Raw genomic sequence first — 21,115 nt, 5'->3', positions numbered from 1 at the left:
AACAGTAATCACATTTGTATATACTTATATGAAACTTTATTTTCATTAAATTCTTAGATTTTAAATATATCTGAAACAATACTTACATATATACTTACACAAAAGAAACAACGATATTATCTACGATATTTTGTAGCTATTTATTGTCGATCTCGATTATGTAAGAGAAAGAAAAGAGAGAAACATAAAGAAAATGAGTTAGTCACAGGTCATCAAAAACTGTATTGGATTGTTTATGCGCCTGCACACATATACACGTACGTATATGTGTTATCTATATTGTATATTATACAAGATTATAGAATTCAGACGATTACAACAGTTTTTGTTAACGATGGCGGCGTGAATCGATATCATGAAACGAAACTAAATATAAAAAAGATATTGAAGTTATCACGAAAATATATACCGATGCTATGGATTGGATATATCGATTGATAAGGAATTAAGTAGGTGATACGATCGATGATGTACTTGAACGAAAACAAAATTGGCTTACGAATCCTTAGATCAAGGAGACAAAGTACCAACATTAGCATATTGTTTATTTACAAAAAGTATTCGCTCATGGTACAATGACAATGCTATGTGAAAATGCGTGTTGCGTGCGTGCATGAGGATTGCCTTTATAGAAAATGCATACGTTGTTAACAATCATACAAGAGCATTGTATGCAAAGACATTTGCATCGTGATTGTGTTTAGAATCTTGTTTCGAGTATACGTACAGAACGGGCGAAAAGAATACACGATGAAACGTAATACATGAACGAATGACAATGAAACATCTCCGTGCATCGATATCTCGAGAAGGAAATTCAGTTTGGGTATACGTTCTAGACCGTAATAGCTTTTTTTTCCTTTGTTGGACTTTTTATTAATGAGAGAACAACAATTGCATAGAAGTTTAATCGAGTAAAACACTAGCTAGAGTAAAAGACCTTCTGTTTAGTTTGTAATTAAAATTGTGATAACGCAATCGAGATTAAGTAAGATAAGAGAACGAAGAGAAGGCCCAAAAAATATGGGACTTGAATGTTTTTTTTATTAATTGTAAAGTATTTGTTTCTTCCTGTGTATTTGTATCAATTTGTGTATATATTTGTGTATACGCGTATTTATGTGTGTATGTGTTTGCGCGCACGAATGTGCAGCTGTAAAAAGGCATAAAATAAGATTAAAATTAAAGAAAGATAATAAATAAATAAATAAATAAATAAATAAATAAATAAATAAATAAATAAATGAATGAATAAATAAATAAATAAATAGACAAATAAATAACGTGAGGTCGTAGAGAGAAATATCGTGACTGGTGTAAGAATATTGCCGTCGGAGCAAAAAGAGATTCTTTCTTGATCATTCTAGTCTAATTAGCCGTAGATTATAGAAGAATCGTCGATAGTAAGAATGATAATGATCATAATAATTGTAGTACCGTTAGCATCGGCTGTAAGTACACTACAACGATTTAACTTCAGTTTTGATAACGTCCACTACTCTCGGTTGTACGTTTTGTTCTTCCAATGTGCCCGAATTCCGAGATAAATGCCCGTCTCGTTGCGCATTCTGACATCGAAAATATCCTGATATGATGCTTCTCTGATTAAACTGTAAACTCAATTCGTTCGATGGCATCGAATCGTTTAATCGTTTTTCGCGCGTTTACTTCGAGAACGTTGATCGTTGTGTACCCGCGACAAACGATCGCAACGAAAGGAAGCAAACCACATTTCCAAGGAGGATCGAATTTCCCAGTGAATTTCATCATTATTTAATCTAGAATATAACGTATGTAATAACATATGTAATAACTCGAGAGCTTGTCAAACTGCTCCGTACCAATTAATCGCAAAATGCGTAACAATCTATGCGTACAGATGCGTGTATACCGAGAGTACGAAAGGCATCTGTGATAAGAAATAACTTGACGCGTGTGTTCACGCGTCGAGAAATTCTGTCGAAAGAATAATCTAGGAAATTGTTTTTTTTTTTTTTTTTTTACAAGAATCGAATCGAACAATAGAGTTTCTTTCTCGCTAATCAACGACACGCGTTGTGTTGAAGCGCGGGAACGCGGGCACGGGCGCAGGCGTAAATGCGCGCGCAGGTACAAATGCATGCGCAGGCGCAGTAGCGAACGCGGGCCCGGGTTCGGCGCACGTGTCATACAATTGGACGCGTAAACAACATTTCAACGCGCTAATTTACACGATATAAAAATTTCCTTTCCCTTGTATCGTTTTTTTCCCCCTCTAATATATATGTACAAATAAACGGCTACCGATAACTCTTTTCGAATGCAGCACGCATTCTCCTCGAACAAAGTATTTTTAAATAGAGCTTTTGCACTTCGTTCGTCAATCGTTTCTCTATTTAATGACAAGCGTTTGTTTCCTCGTGCATCGAATGGGAACAAAACGATTAAACGTACGTGTATGCATTTGTTTCACGTACACTGAGATGGCCAAAGTACACGTCGATCGGAAGACACATCGAAATCTTTTTATACTTTTGGCATATTATCATTGTTTGTTCGTACGTTCGTTCGTTCGTTTGTTTCGTTCGTTTCGTTCGTTCGTTATTTTCGACGATTCGGTGTGTTCCTTATTTCTTATGTAGACTGAAATTTTCCGTGGCGTTATTTACGGTGTACTTATTACACGGACAATTTGAGGTAGACAAGAAATTCGAAGGGCTCGGCGGTCAATATGATGTTACTATACCAATCGTTTAAAAAAAATTATCGGTCATTTCCTGTTTGCTATGAGAAGAAACGAGCGATCGTGTGATAAATCAGTATCAAACACTGATTGAACAGTTCTGAATCGTAGCAACGCGAATCCATACCAAAAATAAGATAGCCTTCGTTGACGAATCTTCGTTTTTAAACATTAAAACAATACTTATACATATATATATTATAAATATGGCTATCGTTACACATTTCAGTGACAGTGATATTAGTATGAATAAAGTAGGAATTGTCAGAGACAGAAATAGCACAAAATGCGAAAAATGTGGGAACAAATAGCTGTAACGTACACATGATGAATTTACAGACCGCTTACTCCCGCGATGCGAACACCTATTTGAGATACTCGTCCAACAGTAACAATAACTGTATAGAATCATTTAAAATATAGACACACCGTCCAAATAACTGAGAAATACACAGTTGATTGGCGCGTTTACTACATGTGTATAAATGAGAGACGCGATCTCTATAAAAGTTTGAACAAAAGAAACGTTTATCGATGCACAGATGGTAGAGAGAAAGATAAAGGAGAAGACCTTTCGACGTTACACTGATCGCGTTCGCAATATGCAGTCATCGTTCGAGCGAGCGTATCAATCGGCAACAATCCGAAAAAAAAAAAGAAAGAGACGCGACACTCTCATTGGACGAACGGCCGAACGTAATCGAACAACGAAACGAAGTTTTGTCGAAAAGCCTATAGAATCCATGAAAACTAAGAATTCATAAACACACACGTCTGTGCGATAACGATAAGGGTTATTCTTTCGGTCGATTGTATCGAACGGACAATCTCCTTCAAAGAATGCTTTGTCCGAACAAATTTCTAAAGTGTACTATGAATAATCCTGTCGCCGAAACTCTCATTTTGTATGTACATATGTATAGACAAAACAATCTATTCGTTAAATATAAAGTTACCGTCTGCATGTTAAAGACAACGATGACTATGGTAACAATAAATATATATAAAAAAACGTAATAGAGACAGTAATAATAATAACATGAACTAATGTTAGTAGCAATAACAGTAATTGTCACTATCACAAATTGCTACTCAACGATAATACTGAATTATAGTGACAGTGAAAGTAAAACGAAGGAAAAATATGAATAGAAGAAACCGAGAAGAAGGAGAAATTAAGATGAGCAATAATAACGGTAATACGAAAAATAATCAAAACCAGCTAGGTCCACCAAACTTCGTCGAAAGGCCACCAATGCCCTTGCCAAACATGCTTCCAACTTTCTCAACAACGTTCGAAGTAACATTGCTGATTAAATTCGCGTCCTCGCTGTTGACCGTTTCAACGACCGTTACTTTTGCTTTTGGTCGTTCTACCTCGTCTTCATTACCATTCTCCGAAAGACCTCTATAGAATAAGAGAAATGAATAGTTGAAATGTCTTTATTCTTAATAAAGAAGATAAAAAAAATCAATATACATAGTAGGTGGAAGCGACATGATATATTGCATCAGTTTTTGAAATCAATCTCCGTTAACAGTTTCAATCAATATTTTCAGAATGTAAATTAGATATGAGTTATGTAATTAGAATACAAATTTTTTTTGTATTTATAAGGAATTCAAAGATAAAGAACTAACGTCAGTATGTCGCTTTTACTTACTATAAGTCATAATTCAACCGAGAAGATATACTATAGGTATAAAGATATATTATAGATATAGGGTATCATAGCTCAAATTATGAATACTCACTCTTCGTTCTGAACGCTCGTTAAGGCACAAGTCGCTTCTTCCGTTTGCATCCTCTTAAATATAGTCTGATATGTTGTCGAGTTGAGTTTCTCTTCTATAACACCTTGTAGCTCAAAATCCGAGTAAATTTTTTTTACGATATGGGCCAAACAGGTACATTGATATAGATGTAAGCTGTGATCAAGCCTTTCCGAAAGCCATGTGCACAGCATTTGTATTTGCGCAGTGTACCATTGCTAAAGGAAAGAAAAACAGAGAAAAAGGAAGAAAGATTGATAAGTTTGTAACTAGGACTTTCTTACACAATTGAACGATCTATCAGTAGATTATAATTTCTCTAGCATAATACATAGTAATAAGTCTGACATCTGATTTAATAAATTGTAAAAGAGAAATCTATAACGTATAACTTATAACTTGTCAATCTATTAATATTATTAGTTGGTAAATTATTCTGCAAGAAATCTTAATAATTTAAGTAAGAAATACTTTTATAGAAAAGAGAAGTTTGATCAATTGTCTATAATACCTCAAAGAACGTTAAAATCCATAATTCATCCAAAACTTTGCCTCGAATTTGGTCCATACAGTTTCTCGTAAAACTTACGTAGGCCTGTCCCATTTCTTTTCCACTTCCTGATACCTTCTAAAAAAAATTTTCATAAATAACTCGAAAATAAATGCGTTAATTTTTATTTGCATTGGACGTAATATTAAAGATAAACTACCGTTAAACTGAGAATAGATCCTATGAAAGATCCCTCATCGTAACGAGATAACTTGGATAAAGTAGTCTCTAAAACTGTGACTAGCTTATTAATCATCCCTTGGGTCATGGTGGCTGATGTTTTTTCTATCAAATCGTCAATTTTGGCATGGTATTGATGCTGAAAAGAAATCATAATCGAAAATAATTAATAGTGAAATGAATGCAGAGTGATATGATGAGGAAACTATAAAATCACTCTAAAATTTTCAATTATTATGTAGGATATATATTCTTAGGTACGAAATGCGACATATATGTCAAAATATAATTAGAATTGAATAATTAAATTTATTAATCTTAGTGTTATCATTTCTGTAATTATTATATAGAAATCTCATGATTATCATTCTATTCTATAGTTATATTTTGTATATTTAGTTAGTTATGAAGCAAGAATAAATTGAATGAACTAATTCTCTACTATTTTTCCCTGTTCATCATTGATTTATGAATGTTTATAGTAACGTAATAAGTAATAGTAAAATAAAACTTATATTCTACATGAGTGCAGTTGCTCACGAAAGTATTAAAAATTTATAAAAACCTTCCCTAAAAATATTATGTATTTTATGCGGAATATTGTGAAATTTCATTAATACTGTAATGAAACTCGACTATCGAAATTTGATAAGAATCTGAAAATATATACATATAAAAATTATATATTTTACAGAGATCATTAAAATACTTAAATAATATATTACTTATAATATTGATAATAAGCCCTACAATAATACATAGCAAAACCATTTCATACTTTATACTAAATATCGTATATTTGCAGTAAATCTTATAATTTATACATACATTTTCATAATGGTTACAAAATTATATGAATATTTATACATTTATGGAAAATCTGAAGATACAAAAATGAGTAAAATGTATATGACATGCAAAAATGTATAAAATATCCAATGTATAACGTTTTTAACAATGTTTAAAATTATTTTCTACCTAAATTCTAGTTTTCTAATTATATTCGTGAAAATAATACTTTGCTTAAATATCCTCAATCTAATTATAATAATCGTAACTGATTGCAACATTAATGAAATTTCAAAAAATTGTATACAACATTTATATTTGTTTATACACAATATACAAAAATTTTCTATACTTTCGTCGAGTCACTGTATCGTCATTCAATATACTCCGACGATGCTTCTGAATGTCGAATAATTATATATTTTCTACATACTAGGTAAGTAAGAAACAAATGAACTTACCACGTCGACACCATCAATAGTGCACAGTTCAAAACTTTGGTTTTTCGCATCGAGAATAACGTTCACCATTGCGCACATTTCCGATGGAATGATGTAATCGGTGGAGATAAAAGTTACGCCTTTTTTCAGCCACTGTTGAAACGCAGCATCTGTTCGTTGGATACAAGTTTCGATCATGTCGCATGCCATTAACGTTAATCTCTGCTCTAGATGCTGTCGAAAGTCTTGATCTGGCCAATGAAGATCGCGGATGAAAGATTGCAGAGCATCGAGTTTCCAGAACAATTCGCCAGACGTAGCGCATCCGTTTCCTTTTATCTCCCAACGTTCCTTTTCGAAACCTTTGAAAATCGACTGTGCGATCGATGTTTCCATTAAATCCACATAACGCACCACCATTGGAGAGAAAGTATCGCGAAGATGTTGATGGAACCTGCCATTCTTCAAATTATCTGCGAACCGAGATAAAAGAAATTAATCTTCTGGTCTTTTCTTCTCTGTGATTTGAAATTCGACGATAGTGAATGGCGATGATTAAAATAAATAAGAAAAGTAAGAAAAAGAGATTAATTTGCAGAGAAAGTATCTCATTTAAAAGAATTCCATTAAAATTCGTGACGAGGCACATTTCCTGCAAGTAGCTAGAAAATATGGATAAATAAAAGACAGAAAAATAACAAAAGAATCGCGTACCATCTTCTCTCAAGTAGTCGTTCAGGATTTTGAAGAGCGGAAAGCTGTCCCAAGTGTCCCGTGGTTGTTCGGCGAGCACCTTGTCCATGTCTTCGGCAAACAGGGACCAGAAGATCTCGGCGTGCTCCACCATGAGATCACTAAACCAGGCGAACGCCTGCGGTATAGTGTAGTAGGAACGGCTCGTGAGAATATTGGAAGTCACACATACGCACGGAGGGCATAAGTATAATATAGAATTCAGGGCGATGGGATCGTCGCCCTGAGCAAAGAATCCTCGAGTATATGCAGATACGATAAGAGCTATTGATCGTATCTGATCTTATATTATGTACATTTATATTATGTATTTCTACTACTGATACTCTACTGATACTAATAATCTGAATAACTAAAACAATTCATGGAAACACGCGAGCATAGAGATGAAACTTCATTGAAGAAACAATTTGAGAAACTTGAAATTACAGTAGAACTCTTCTTATATAAATTTGAAGGTTCATATAATAGGAGTTTAAAATTTAAATAAGTGAAATCAATGGAAATTCATTTAGGTAATCTAATTGCAAGCATTGACTAAAATTTTGATTCAAATAAATAGAGTCCATGTAAACGGAGTATATTGTACATTGTTGAAGATTGTTGTTGCTGAATGTTTCTCTAAATTTTCTATAATGTTTAAAGTCCCATTTTTGAAAATATAATTAAAAATATCTCGATAGAAAATTATTAAATACAATAACAGTATCAAATACCACAGCACTATACTCGATGTTTTTCATATTTTGTGTATTTTGTGTAATTCCACAGTTCAAAATTTATTATACACGCACAAAAATTCGTAGTCTATTAATAATAAATTTTTGTTAACCAATGCCAATTTTTTTCAAATGTAATGCTGTCAATGCTACTATCAATAATAGAGAAAGATATGGAAAATCGCTGATGAGATCCGAGATACTTCGAATTGTTTTAAATCTATGTATATACAGCGAAAAATTTGAATCATTTCGAACATGACTCGAAGCATAAAACTCTTGAGAATCTTGATAAATTTTAAGTCATTTTAGACATCGTAATAATACGTAATAATAAATGTATTTTAAAATAACTAGATTGCGGATTTTTATCACTTTTTGACACTTGAAAAATTTGAGAGCGCAATGCATGTAATATGTAGAAATATATAAAGTATCTATCTTATACATCTTTTATATCTTATATAAAAATATACAAGATATACAAATATACAAATATACATATTTATTATAATGTTTAATAGAAGAAGCAAATTTCAATTTAGGTTCTATGTTTGATACTATTTAAACTACAATAATCAAAAGGCTTGTAACATATTTATCACGCTATCGAACTCTATCGCAACTCTCAAGACATTCAAGAAGATTAAGATCTTCAAAACTTTCAAGACGATTAAGACTTTTAAGACTTTTTTAAAGACTCAAGGCATATCAAGACTTTCAAGAGTTTTAAGTGGCAAACCATGTTTGTAGTTCTATTCGAATCTGTCGTGGGATTTGAAGCGACTCGAAACGTTTCAAATCCCACTACATACTATAGAGAAAATGCGTCAACATGACAACAAATGTTCTTTCAATGTATACAGGATGTAAGGAAATTACATGTCACGACTATCGTAGTTTTAAATCTTCCGATTGATGAACATTTGTAAAGAGGAGGTAAATTTGTCCTTGAGTTTTGAATTCAAGTTTATAAGTCTAAAGATATAAAATTGAATTATAATAGACTTGACATCCTGTATATTTCGTTATTTACTTTACAAAGTATTAGTAGAGTGCATTGAAATAACGGATTACAATCTAATTATTAATTTAATTATAGAATATAGATATAAGTGAATTTGTTCTTAACAAACAACATGAATGCAGAAAGAATGCTTATAAATTACCAAAAGTTTTTGAAGCAGATGCAATAGAAGCTAAACAAGAAATTTAATTGTTTGCTTCTATCATAGAGATATACTTCTCTACTATGCAGCAACACTATAGCTACAAATAACAAACTAATTACTACAAACTACTAGACTTCGTTATTTTCTATTTGAAGCAAACTAACTACACTTGTGTCTGAATGAACTTATAGATAAAAAAATGTTCTTAAAATCGAAATTTAAATATTCTTATGAACAATATAAATATGATATTTGTTTCATCTTTTGGAACATGCAGCAACAACAGGCTACGAAAATATTCTCGTTGTTGCTTCAGTGAGAATGTAACTTAAGCGTGAATGCAATTCATGTGAACATGAGTATGTGAATATAATCATGAGACTGCGGATTTTTATTCTTAAATTCATATTTTTGAGACTATATGTTAAAAAGAATATTATAAAAAGTACTATATTTTAGATATTTCATATTACGCGTATTTTGAGTATTTCGCAATTTTAGGTTTTTTTTTTTTATAAATGTGTGAAAATCCACAGTCTATCAATACTATTTGCCTTTTTCATCACGTAGATAATTAATCTCGCTTCTCGAGGATCTAGAAAAGATGACACTCAGTAGTAGAAACTAATACCTTCGAGTAGTGCTCCCCGTTTTGTTGAAGCAGATCAACGCACATTTCGGCAAGATGAATGAGGTCCTCGAGTTTCTTGCTAGGCGGAACACAAACCTCACCGCTGAAGTCATCTTCGATCTTCGCTTCGGCAGAAAGTTTCGTGTAATTAACAAGAGCAGCTTTTTCAAGGCAACTCTTGAACAAAGCCTTCACTTCTTCTTGGGAGACAACACTGGAGCCATCCTTTACTATTACTCGTTCCAAAAGAGACAAAGTAGATTTCAGTGAACCCTCCGGTCGACCAAAAGGAAAGGTATATCTGTATATTTCAATAAGAGCTCGTGTTGATAAGGGATTTATTAACTGATGAGTAAATAAGGCCCAAGTGTGGCTGATTTTAACGAAATTTTACGTATTCTTAATGCAATAAAAAGTATTCAAGTCGTACGTATTAGTATCTAATCGTTCACATTTATAGATACAAAACAATTAATTAATGCTAGTTCTTAAATTTTTATATTTCAATCTTACACTCACTGTGGAAAATAAAAAGGATTTATAAAGTTTTAAAAAGATGTTTAACATAAAATTTAACTGAAAAATCATGCATACTAAGATAAGGAATTTATTATATTTTGTTTAAATTTAAGATATTTTTTAATTTAAGATAAATATAAGTATCTCGAAAACGACCAAAAGCAGCTTAAAATATCGAAGATATACCTACATATTTTCTTAAATATTTCAAAATATTATTTATAGAGAAAAGAATTATGTCAGTTTTTTGAACAACAAATGGATGTAGTACTATGAATAGATCAGGAATTGTGTTAGTGGATGAATCTTGCATTTTTGAACGGCAAATATGGATGTGATACTATAAATAGATTAAGAATTGTGCCAATGGAAGAATCTTATCTTTTTGATCGACATATACGAATGTAGTACTATAAATATATAAAGTTTCGTTAAAATCGGTGTATCACACTTAGGTGGTGTTTCTTGTTAATAGTTTAGACATTAACATTCCTCATTAAATTAAAATCACATGCAAAAATTTAATTTTTCTAATTAATTTATTACTACTGTATCAAAGAATTTAAAGTACCTGTATAATTTATTACAACTAAACTAATTGATAGCTGATAATTAAAATGATTGATTACTAAGAGAAACTTGTTGATACAAAAGTTCTCAATTATTTCAATTATTTCAACTAAATTTCAATCTTAATGCAGTGTATAATACAAAGAAATACAAAAAAGAAACGATAAAGGAAATCTACTATTTCGTTGCTATTAATAAATTAATTATTATTATTAGCTACTGTAATTGCAATTGACAAAAGTTCTTTACCTAAAATTAGTAATTTGCTCCTCGAGAATCTGTCTGAGCCTGTCCTTGATCTCTTGAAATTTCTCCTTCTCCTCGTGAGTGATGGAGCCGATTCTCTCCGTGCGGTTACCGTAGACGTGGCTGGCACAATAGGCGAAACTAAAGTGAATCAGAGTTGGATCGATCATGTATCCGCGATCGATCCTATCCAGTAGATCGTGCAAGTAGCACAAATGTCGAAAACAGCCTCGTACTCCGTATCTGCGAAGGCAAGTGGATGAGAGTGCAAGTTCACGACGCTCTGTTTCAAATACGAAGAAATCTTTTCCCGCATCTCGCGATCGCGTTACCTAGCGCAATATTCATCCAGAACGAATATTTGACCGGGCGAAAACCAACCAAGGGAACAGTATGGATCGTTCAATCGATAATCCAGCATCAAGTTTTGTAAAAACTTGAAGAGACTGTGGTGATCGAATTTGCAAGGATCCGCGCTAATGTAATCTTCCATTCCGTGCTTTTTCGCTCGATCGGCGTCGCCCTGTATCTTACTGATAGTAGAATTTTTGTCTGCAACGGAAACTGGTGGAGTAGGTTTATGAGATTGGCCGGTCGCTCTGTACATGACCATCACCCAGGTCTGGCACTCGTTCTCGTCGTCCGTGGCGAACACTATGTTGTCCCCTTCGCGAACGGCGTTAAAATAAAATCTGTAAAAAATAATGTGCAATAAACATACGCTTTCTTCATTCATTGTCACCTATTTAACACTTCGATATGTATGTACACTACTTCTAAATATAAAAAGTATAAATAAATATATATAAAATATACTTCAAATATAAATATAATATGTAAATAGATATTATAAATATGAATATAGATATTTATTTTTAGTCTCTGATCTTATGTTGAGCAACCACATATAATAATAATAATAATTGAAATACTTTAATCACAGATTTCAAGAGAATATTTACTAAGATATTGATAAATATAATAGATAATATTAATATAAATAAAATATAATAATATAAATAACATTAATATAAATAAAAAAGAAATAACTGAGGATGGATTAAAATTTATCTTACAGACACTTATAGTTTAACTATAAGTGACTTTAAGTATATCTCTTTCATAATGAAATATTAGAGTGACTGAGATGTCTGATTCTAGCCGTATTTATGATTCTCTGTAAGAATTGATTGTAAGTAACATAATTTATAAAAAAAAATTCACAAATCTTATCTTATTAGCTACGGATTAAATAACTACATATCTGTAAATATTGCTATTGCAATCACGAGTATTATCACAATTATATCCAATCGTATATAAATCGTCATAATACACATACATATATATATATACACTGGAGTAGACTGGAACGAATATGATTAGCAAAGAAATATAATTCATTCTAAATTTGTTTGATCTAATACAATCTGAAATCGTAATCTAAAATATCTTTATGTATTTAGCAGAAATTCATGCCAAATCGCAATCTAAAACAAAATTCATTGTTTAATATAAATAACATAAAAACAATATGAAATCAATATATAAGAGGCATAAACAAGCTATGACGAATGAAATAAATTGTAACTGCGGCACTTGTTCTTCGTTCTAGCATACTTCATTGAACATGCACACAGATAATATCTACCTCCCGTCATCTAGATCCATGCCAACCATAAGATTGGCAGAAACAGGTTCGATATAATCGACCGTATAACCATCCAGCTGCATCATCTCCGAGGGTTCGCTCCTCCTCTCTTTGTACGAGCACATCGCGAACGTGTACTGAGAAACTTGAACTAGCACGTGGTATCGTTTCTTCCACTTTTTCCACACAGACTTGCCCATTGCATAAAGATAACCACAGTGTTTCATGTTGAAAGGCTTGTCCATTCGACAACCAACTTTGATAAGGAGGTCCTGGTCGGGACAATTCTTTGGGACGGACATTCGATACCATTCTGGATGTTTGCAGGAAAACGGTGTAGGTCGTATATGCACTTTGCCCAACTCCTTGTCCTCGAGCGCGAGCATCGCCGAATTTTCAGTGTAGAGTCGAACCTTGACCAGTGGAAGCGGTTGCATAGTGGTAAAGTCACCCTGTGTATCCCACCTGTAAGTCGACGCGGCGAAAGAGAGGAAAAGAAAATAGAAGAGAAGAAAAATGATATATGAACGAGTCGGTGCAGTATAAAGTGTTGGATATAATAAAAAGATGAATCAAAGTTTCAAAGGTAGTTCAGTTTTTTGCTAAGATCCATCTTGGACTTTTAGCTTTGGGCCTAGCTCTACTGGCAGTCTAATTATTGTTTGCGCTACTACTCACATAGGTTTCGAAGCTTCAGCGTGATCGGTTTGCAGCTTTTTGCCACGATCGACTTCCATCGTGCAATAAACTATCTTGTTCGGCGGCAAACTCTTCAAGCCCCTGACCTCTACCACTACCACAGCCAGCTGGAAGGTCAGGCCTACGTCCATTTTGGTTAACTGCGGTTCCGAGTCAGCGGAGTCGCTCTCCAATTTAACGAGAGAACCCTGACCGCGGCAGCGGGAGCGCTCGCGACGGTGATTGCAGCGCTTCAGCTTCTGCAGGCCGTATTTGCTGTCTGTCGAACCTTTCGAGACCGGTAATGACTCTAAATTAGCCATCAACAGGTTGATAGACGACTTAAGTTCCTCGATGTAGAGCGACTCCATTTCTTTTAGAAGGAACTTGGGCATAAGCTTGCGGTTCTATCGAACAAGAGGAAAACAGCGATCGTAATGATCGTGTATTATAGGCAAATAAAAGAAAAAAATTATTACAGTAGAATCTCGTTAACTTCCGTGCGAACAAAGTAGCTCGAATAAGAACTTGATTCAGACGGACCACTTTAGAACCATATCACAATTAGAAAACGGTGGTTGCTCACAGGCAGTCATGAATTAATATGGAAACGCATAATAGTGCTCAGACGAACCATTAATTGAAGTCAGTTTCGGTCGTCGTAACACGTGGACGGCATCACCGTCGCAAAATTGTTACCGTCTGTGGTTGAGCACAATCATGACACACCGACTACTCGTGGATCACTTACCAACCAGTCACCGCCAGCACAATGTTTCCTCTTCGAAATTTATTTTGATACTAAACTTGTCATCTTGTAGAAATTTTTAAGCAACTAATAAAAAGTCATACGTGAATGGTTGATTTCACCAGTAGCTCAACCACTGTTTTGTGATTATGATGTGTTTCTAGAGTCGCCCGTCTGAGTTAAGTCTACGAGGATTACCTCTATCGAATAATTTGGTAATAACGCTTATTTCCAGCTTTTCGACTGTTTTTTCTTTAATGCGCAGAATTTGAAAAGCATACAAGAAGAATTTATTTGTCGATTCTTGTCTTTTGGGTTTTGATGTTGAAAAGAGTACAATTTCTTAGATTTGTCATTATTGTAAACAAATAATTTTAATTGCAATCAATATTTTCAGTCAATTATATTATATTGCAACAATTAATTTGATTCAAGAATGAAAAATATAGGAAATATTTTAATGCGAAACTAATTGATAGCGTGTTCAATATTAAAATTGCTTATCACGTTCTTTTCTTGTGATCTTCATTAGCAATTCTAATACGAACAAATAATTGCATATACAGGGTATTAAGAAAAAGTGGGTGATATCTATAAAATATGATTCTAATTACAAGAGGAAAATTCATGTAAATTTACGTTAAAAATACATTCTGTGTAGATCAGTGAATCAGCTGACGAATATTTATCTCGTGTCTCTTTTCAAATTTTACTTCATGTTTCTCATTTTGAATCGAATGAGATCAATATTAAAATTCTCATTTGTTTCCTCCGAGTAAGAAATATTGAAGAATTCAACTTAAAAAATGAGGAATTAAATGAAATTTTTTTATACATGAATTTTTTTCGTAACCTTAATATCTAGAATCACAGTTTATAAATATAGTCTACCTTTTTTTAACAATGTAGATTTATTATAAATAACATGCATTCGTATAATTAAAATTGTTGCTCAACTACAATCCAAGTAATAGTAAGACTCAGCTATAAATTTGTACATTTGAAGCCGAGCATTAACTTGTTCTTATAAACGAATTACGGATGAACGAGATTCTACTATGTTTGGTTAAGTAAAAAGCGTGAAGAGAGGAAGCATGCATCGAAAAGCGTTACCTTTTCCATTTCGTTGACCCTTTGAAGGCGACCGTCCAGCTCCCTCCTGATGGCGGCAGCCTGCTCGTCGGCTGAATCCAACAGGAGGGCGTTGAACAGAAGCTGGTGTTCGAACTTCTTGATGCCAAGAATTTGCTGAAACATGTCGTACAGCTGCTCCTTCGGCAGAATCATCTCCGAGAGCAAAGACTGTTGTTGCATCCTGGAAGGCCTCTTGGTCTCCTCGTCTCCCGAACCTTTCATGATACAATCGAACTTGGCCAACCAGGACGTAAGTACAGTCTCTTTGCTCAATCCATCGATTTCCGGGAAGCGTAGAACACGTATTTTTATGTTCTCCTTGAACACCTCGCGGAAGTCGAGTTGAGAGCAACCACCGCTTTGCACCATGTGTAGCAGTCGATCCGACGTTAAAAACACATCGTAGTAATTCTGTATGGCATTGCGAAACGCTTCATCCGCCATTATCTGCGTTTCTCCCTTTAGAAAACTCTGTAAATCATAATGAAGCATATGAGCCACCTTCTTTCCTACCCTCTTGCTTTTCCCTTTTCTTTCTATGAATTATAAGATCAGACATCGACTCGTCAATCACTCTCCTTCTATCAGTCACTTGAAGGTGAAGGTTACTCGTACGTGACGAATTTGCGCATAAGTGAGGATATACGGCTTCTTCCATCGTGTTATATCTTCTCAGAAAGGTTTCTTTTGTCTCTTTCTTTTTCCTTGTCTGGCTGTCTCTTGCATTCTCAATCTTTCAGTTACTTATACGTATATAGTATGTATTCATATACTCAGTGGAGACGATAATGGTTGATTAAAGCTTTAACAGAGACCTCTTAAATAATATAATTATACGTTCTATACAAGCAGTTATGTTGAAGTTTGTTTATCTTATTTTATTTAATTTAATTTTATTTATTATCTCAAAGTGCAAAAGTGAATTAATATTCTGCTTATAATCTTTTATTAAAACAATATCAAGTCTCTGTTATAGTTTAATTGTTGTATTGATAAAAATTAACCTGTGATTATTAAAATTTACGACTTCAGAAAAGGACACAAAAGCAGTCTGAAATTGGCATTGTACGATTCTGAAAGGGATTGAAAGTTGGCACGTTTTGGCACGTTTTGGCACTCGGGATATATGAACTTTCGCTCTCTTTCGCTGACTTTACAATTGTACTATATGACGTTTCCACCTACAATAGTCAATTGCATCTCAAGAGACGATATATGTATAATTACATATACAACGGGGGACAAGGAAGAAATATAAACAAACGTAGAATATCTCTTGTTTGTTCATAAAGAACGCAATGCAATGAAGAAATATGAATGATTACCTGAAAACGAGAACATATTGTTTCGAGTTGCTGCTTGGTCACTTTTAGTTGGCGTTTCTTCATATCCAGCGGTTGTTTGGCGTTAAACGGATACGAAATGCATCTCGACACGAACACGTACAACTGTATCCTAGTCTTCCTCTCCTCTTCTTCCCGCTCTTGCTTATCCTAAACAAGCCAGAATCACGATAAACAATTAAACAATTTAGGCAAAAGACAAGGATATACCTGGAGCTCCGTTTCGGCTTTCTCGCTAGCAACGGAAGGCGAAGGGCTAGTGGGTCTCTGAGCGTAACTTGCCGCATCCTGGGCAGCAGACATAGAAGGCGACAACGAGTTTCTCGCAGTGGAGAAACTAGAGGATTCCAATGAACTATCCTGACCGGTAGCCGCGCCAGCACGAAGTGTCCCAACGGATCCATAGATCGAGCCTCCTGGTGAAGCTAACGAACTCATGCTACCTGATATGGGACCACTCGAGCCGCCAAGGCTACTTCCAGGCCCGATCTGTCGCCGGGATCCGTACGAGCTACTGCTCCCAACACGAGCACCACTGCTACCTCCGCCACTTCCGCTGCTACCGACAGTCGCGACATGCTGAGAACTCTGGTCCTCCTCGCTTTCCGACTCTGATGAGCTCGGGTCGATCATTTTGCTTCCTCAGGATATACTTTCCGTATTTCCGAGGAACCTCTCCTCTCAGTCACGGATCCGTTCTTCTTCTTCTCCACCACACCTACAATCGAACCAATTTCTTTTCATCTTTGCGTACCAAAACTCCCTCCCTCCCTCCTTCCCACCCTCTCTCTCTCTCTCTCTCTCTCTCTCCCTCTCTTTCTTTGTATCCTACTCTATCTGTATCTCTATTCTACTTTCGCACTTGCATTCTTTCTTATATTCATTTCTACGCTTGAAATAAGAAATATATAAACTGCAGTGAAAGAATATCTAAGGAAATAAAAGCGCAACAAACAGGTTTGCCGGTTTAAATGCAACGAATATCGATTGTTCACCATTCGTTCGTCTCCGTGCAGCTCTATTCTCTTTGTTGCTCTTTCGCGTCACTCTACTTCCTCTTCGATCAAAGATTGACTTGCGCGCGTGCTCGCGCGTCAGACACGCGACACGGAATGAAACCCGGCGACAAATTCTGATTAAGCAATGCGCGGATCATCGATCCTTTCGTGTATTTGTGTATCGGAAGCGACGATATCGTACGAAGCGGAACGACGCGACGTGGTGCCAACTCGAAAAAAGAAATCCACGGGTTCGTTATAATCACCCGTATATGAGCTCTAACTACATATTTAACCCAGATATGTAAATATTTCTAACGCAACGTCGATAAGCCGCGCCGCGGCACAGTCCGAGCGCGAGTTTAAATTCGAATCCTGAATAACCGGCTTAACTCTTTTAGCGTGGCCATACTTTATATTCACGCACATCTTTCACGCCTTCGCGCTTCATCCCTTTTATATTGGCCTATATTTCCACTCCTTATGTTTGCATTTTCACGCATTTATCATTCTATAAATAACATATGCACGTGCTTCGAAGGAGAGGAGAACTTCCTCCTCAATGCGTTTCATATCGATTCCTCTTATTCATAGTGTAATTAATGTTTACACACACCCTTCCCTTCTGCCCGAGTTTACTCGTTACTGTTTTCCACGCACGTGAAAACGATAAGGGAGACGCGATAATCCAACCAGGCCTCATTTGACATTTAAACAGTGGAACTCGGTTAAGGAAACATAAAATAGAGAAGACGGCCTATCTATAATAAAGTATCGTACGTACATACGTGTTACTCTTTTGATGTTGAACTGAGTTGAAGAGAATCGAATAAACGTTTATGAGAATGCTATTCGTACCGATACAAAACAGCACGTACGTAGTTACCGACATTTCCGTTTTAATCGAAACGCGCACAACTGCCGGTAGTGATACACTTCGTGCATTTCCTTCCTGTGATTTTAACATTTATTATTGCTAATAGTCGTTCGAGCTGCATTCGATTCTCGTTAAATTCGTTCAAAACAGAGCCTAGTGTTTTGATCTTGATGTTCGTTATCTTTAAGATCATTGAATCAAACGAAAGCGAAAATAGACACGAAAGTCAGACACCTATCGATTTAATGTGAAACGTGAAAACGAATTAAAAAGAATGCATCGTGTCCCGTTGTTCGGTGGTTGTTGGGTGTGTCACGTTGCACAGAACTTCGGAAATGAATCTACTTGTTGGAGTGAATTTCTCTCCTCTCTCTCTCTCTCTCTCCCTCTCTCTGTTTCTCTCTTTTTCTCTATACCTACATCTATCTATCTGTATACCTATCTCTTTCTCTGTTTCGTTTACTGACACACACGCTCGCTCGTGTTCGTATTCTCCTTTGCTCTTTCATGCACTCTTGTTCTCTTTCGTGCATGCGCACGTGTCACCGCTTTCGCGATCGTTATTACGAACTTACGGAAACCAACCTTTCTTTTCAAGCGATACGCGGCCACAATGACCCTGAATATCGGCAGATCATCCTGCGTTCATGCTATCGCACTGGAATCCACTCCGAAAGCTTTCTCTCGCGTTGCTGAATTGGATCAGGTTTACTTTTTCAAATGCTTAACGCCGTAACGCGGCACTGCGATCTACTAGAAAAGAAAGAATAAAGAATAGATGATTTTCTTTGATGCACCGGCTACCGTACAACATACATCGACCGATATTGATAAGCGTGAACGAAGGTTAAAGAGAGTGGACGGAATGAACTCTCAACGATCGCGACGTACCCCAACGCACTCGACCGCCTTCGTTCGTCTACTAACCGAGATGATAGCGCCGATGCCGATACTGGCACCGACGCCGACGCCGACGCGGCCGCTGCCGTACACGCCGCTAGGGAAACACTCGCAACGATAAAGACAAACTGTCGGAAAGGAAGAAAAACTGAAAAAAAAGAGAAATGTAATACTCGGAAATATACGTGAAAATCGAAATAAAATGTGCAGCAAGCGAAATAATCAGAAATGAAAAGAAAATAACAACGAAGTTATATGTAACGAAGTGTTACCATCACGCGTTTTCTTCGATAAAGGGGAAAAAAAAAAAAAAAAAAGAAACTAGAAAATAAAAGCAAATATGATTGTAAAAATGACCTAATACATTTGAAAATTTAACTTTGAACTGAAGGAAAGAAGAAAAAAAGGAGAATCTTTTTATGAAAAATAATTGGATGAAGTAAGCCGATAAAGATGAGAAAGAAGCGTTAAACTACGCTTGAGTCGGAGAACGAGAGAACGAAATGGAGAATGGGGTGTGTCGAAGAAGGCGTTTAAAAAGAGAGGTAGAGAGAAAGTAAGAAAGATGGGGGCTCTAGGCAGAAACGAAGTGGCAGTGGGCCATCGATTGGATGCGCGCGATTGTCAATGTTGCTCGTCATCCGACGTTACTACTGCCGTTCTTCTCTTCTTATATCGATGCATACTCTATACTTTCTCGAACAATTCACTTTCCTGTTCATTCTGTCTTTTCATTAACATTTTATAATTCTCATCCCGCATTCGCGATTTCTTAAATTGTCGACTTATCAATTACCGGATTTGATCATTGACGAACCGATAGTTCCTGATTTGCTTCTTCTCATCGTTTTGAAAACCAAACTTCAAATGTAATCGTAATGAAAAATTATTCTGATCGACCACTTGCTAACGAGCAACTCGCTTGTGCTCGACGTTTTAGGTCAAGTGGTTTCTCTCTAAAATCTAGTATCTAGAATCCAGATGCTTAAAAATGTGCTTTAAATCCTAAATAAAAACAACACGTCTGTTTCTCACGTGTCGCAATTCAATATATGCTGTTTCCATCAAAATTTAACACATTCACGTAAAACGTTTCTACTGCAAACTTGTTTTTCAATCGATCCTTGTTGTTAACCGAAGTGTAACCGTGCGTTGGGCTAAAAATGTACCTAAGAAAATGACATGCCATTCAGATAAGATGCCAGTGATTATGAGTAATATTTATCGATGTACTTATTAGTATATGATACATAAAGATATGTACGTGATTCGTTCCTGCTCCTGGTAAGGGCATACATGCACATGTCGATCGATATTTAATCAAGTAAATTGTTGCCACAGCTTAGTCATAATGGAACAGTTCAATAATTCTACCATGATGGTCTCGTTATTAATTTCGCTAGTCCAGTAAACATGAAAACAATCATGACCTAGGACGAGGTTACGCCATTTGCCTTCTCAGAGTCAGCGCATTCACTTGAAATTCTGGCACTCTGCCAACTACGGGAAAATAGGTTATCGATTAATCGCTCGTATTTTACACCAGCTGCAATTTCAAATTTCGTAAGAGAGACATTCCGAAATATTTTCGTATCTGTTGCATTTCTATTCTATCTTTGAATTTTTTTCTTCCTCTTTTCTTCTTTTATTTATTTATTTTTTTTTTAGTTCATTAATTTCGCTTTTCGTTTGTTCCGCATTTTTACTTTATTATGATAATGT

General features: G+C 35.3%; 1 protein-coding gene across 6 annotated transcripts; it reads right to left on the bottom strand.

Moving 5' to 3' along the window:
- Positions 1-524: 524 nt before the first annotated feature.
- On the bottom strand, positions 525-19,455 carry LOC122527789 (calcium-dependent secretion activator). Of its 6 annotated transcripts, none has more exons than XM_043652291.1 (16): positions 19,310-19,455; positions 19,079-19,246; positions 16,829-17,336; positions 16,601-16,768; positions 15,255-15,746; positions 13,394-13,800; positions 12,716-13,180; positions 11,397-11,756; positions 11,068-11,307; positions 9,727-10,030; positions 7,169-7,325; positions 6,476-6,927; positions 5,206-5,364; positions 5,007-5,123; positions 4,478-4,713; positions 525-4,130 (listed from the first exon to the last, which is right to left on the bottom strand). In XM_043652291.1, exons 3-16 carry the CDS (start codon positions 17,249-17,251, stop codon positions 3,935-3,937), a joined length of 4,176 nt encoding a protein of 1,391 aa, XP_043508226.1. In that variant the 5' UTR covers positions 17,252-17,336; positions 19,079-19,246; positions 19,310-19,455; the 3' UTR covers positions 525-3,934. The 6 variants fall into 6 exon arrangements, with proteins under 6 accessions (XP_043508226.1, XP_043508222.1, XP_043508225.1 ...); XM_043652287.1 differs by having other exon boundaries at positions 7,169-7,335; positions 9,728-10,030; XM_043652290.1 differs by having other exon boundaries at positions 5,007-5,120; positions 7,169-7,335; positions 9,728-10,030.
- Positions 19,456-21,115: the final 1,660 nt, after the last annotated feature.

Source organism: Frieseomelitta varia, unplaced genomic scaffold (assembly GCF_011392965.1).
Source record: "Frieseomelitta varia isolate USP_RPSP 00005682 unplaced genomic scaffold, Fvar_1.2 scaffold_231, whole genome shotgun sequence".
Classification (NCBI taxonomy): domain Eukaryota; kingdom Metazoa; phylum Arthropoda; class Insecta; order Hymenoptera; family Apidae; genus Frieseomelitta; species Frieseomelitta varia.
Note: the sequence above shows the minus strand (reverse complement) of the source record. Positions and strands in the feature narration are given on the sequence as shown.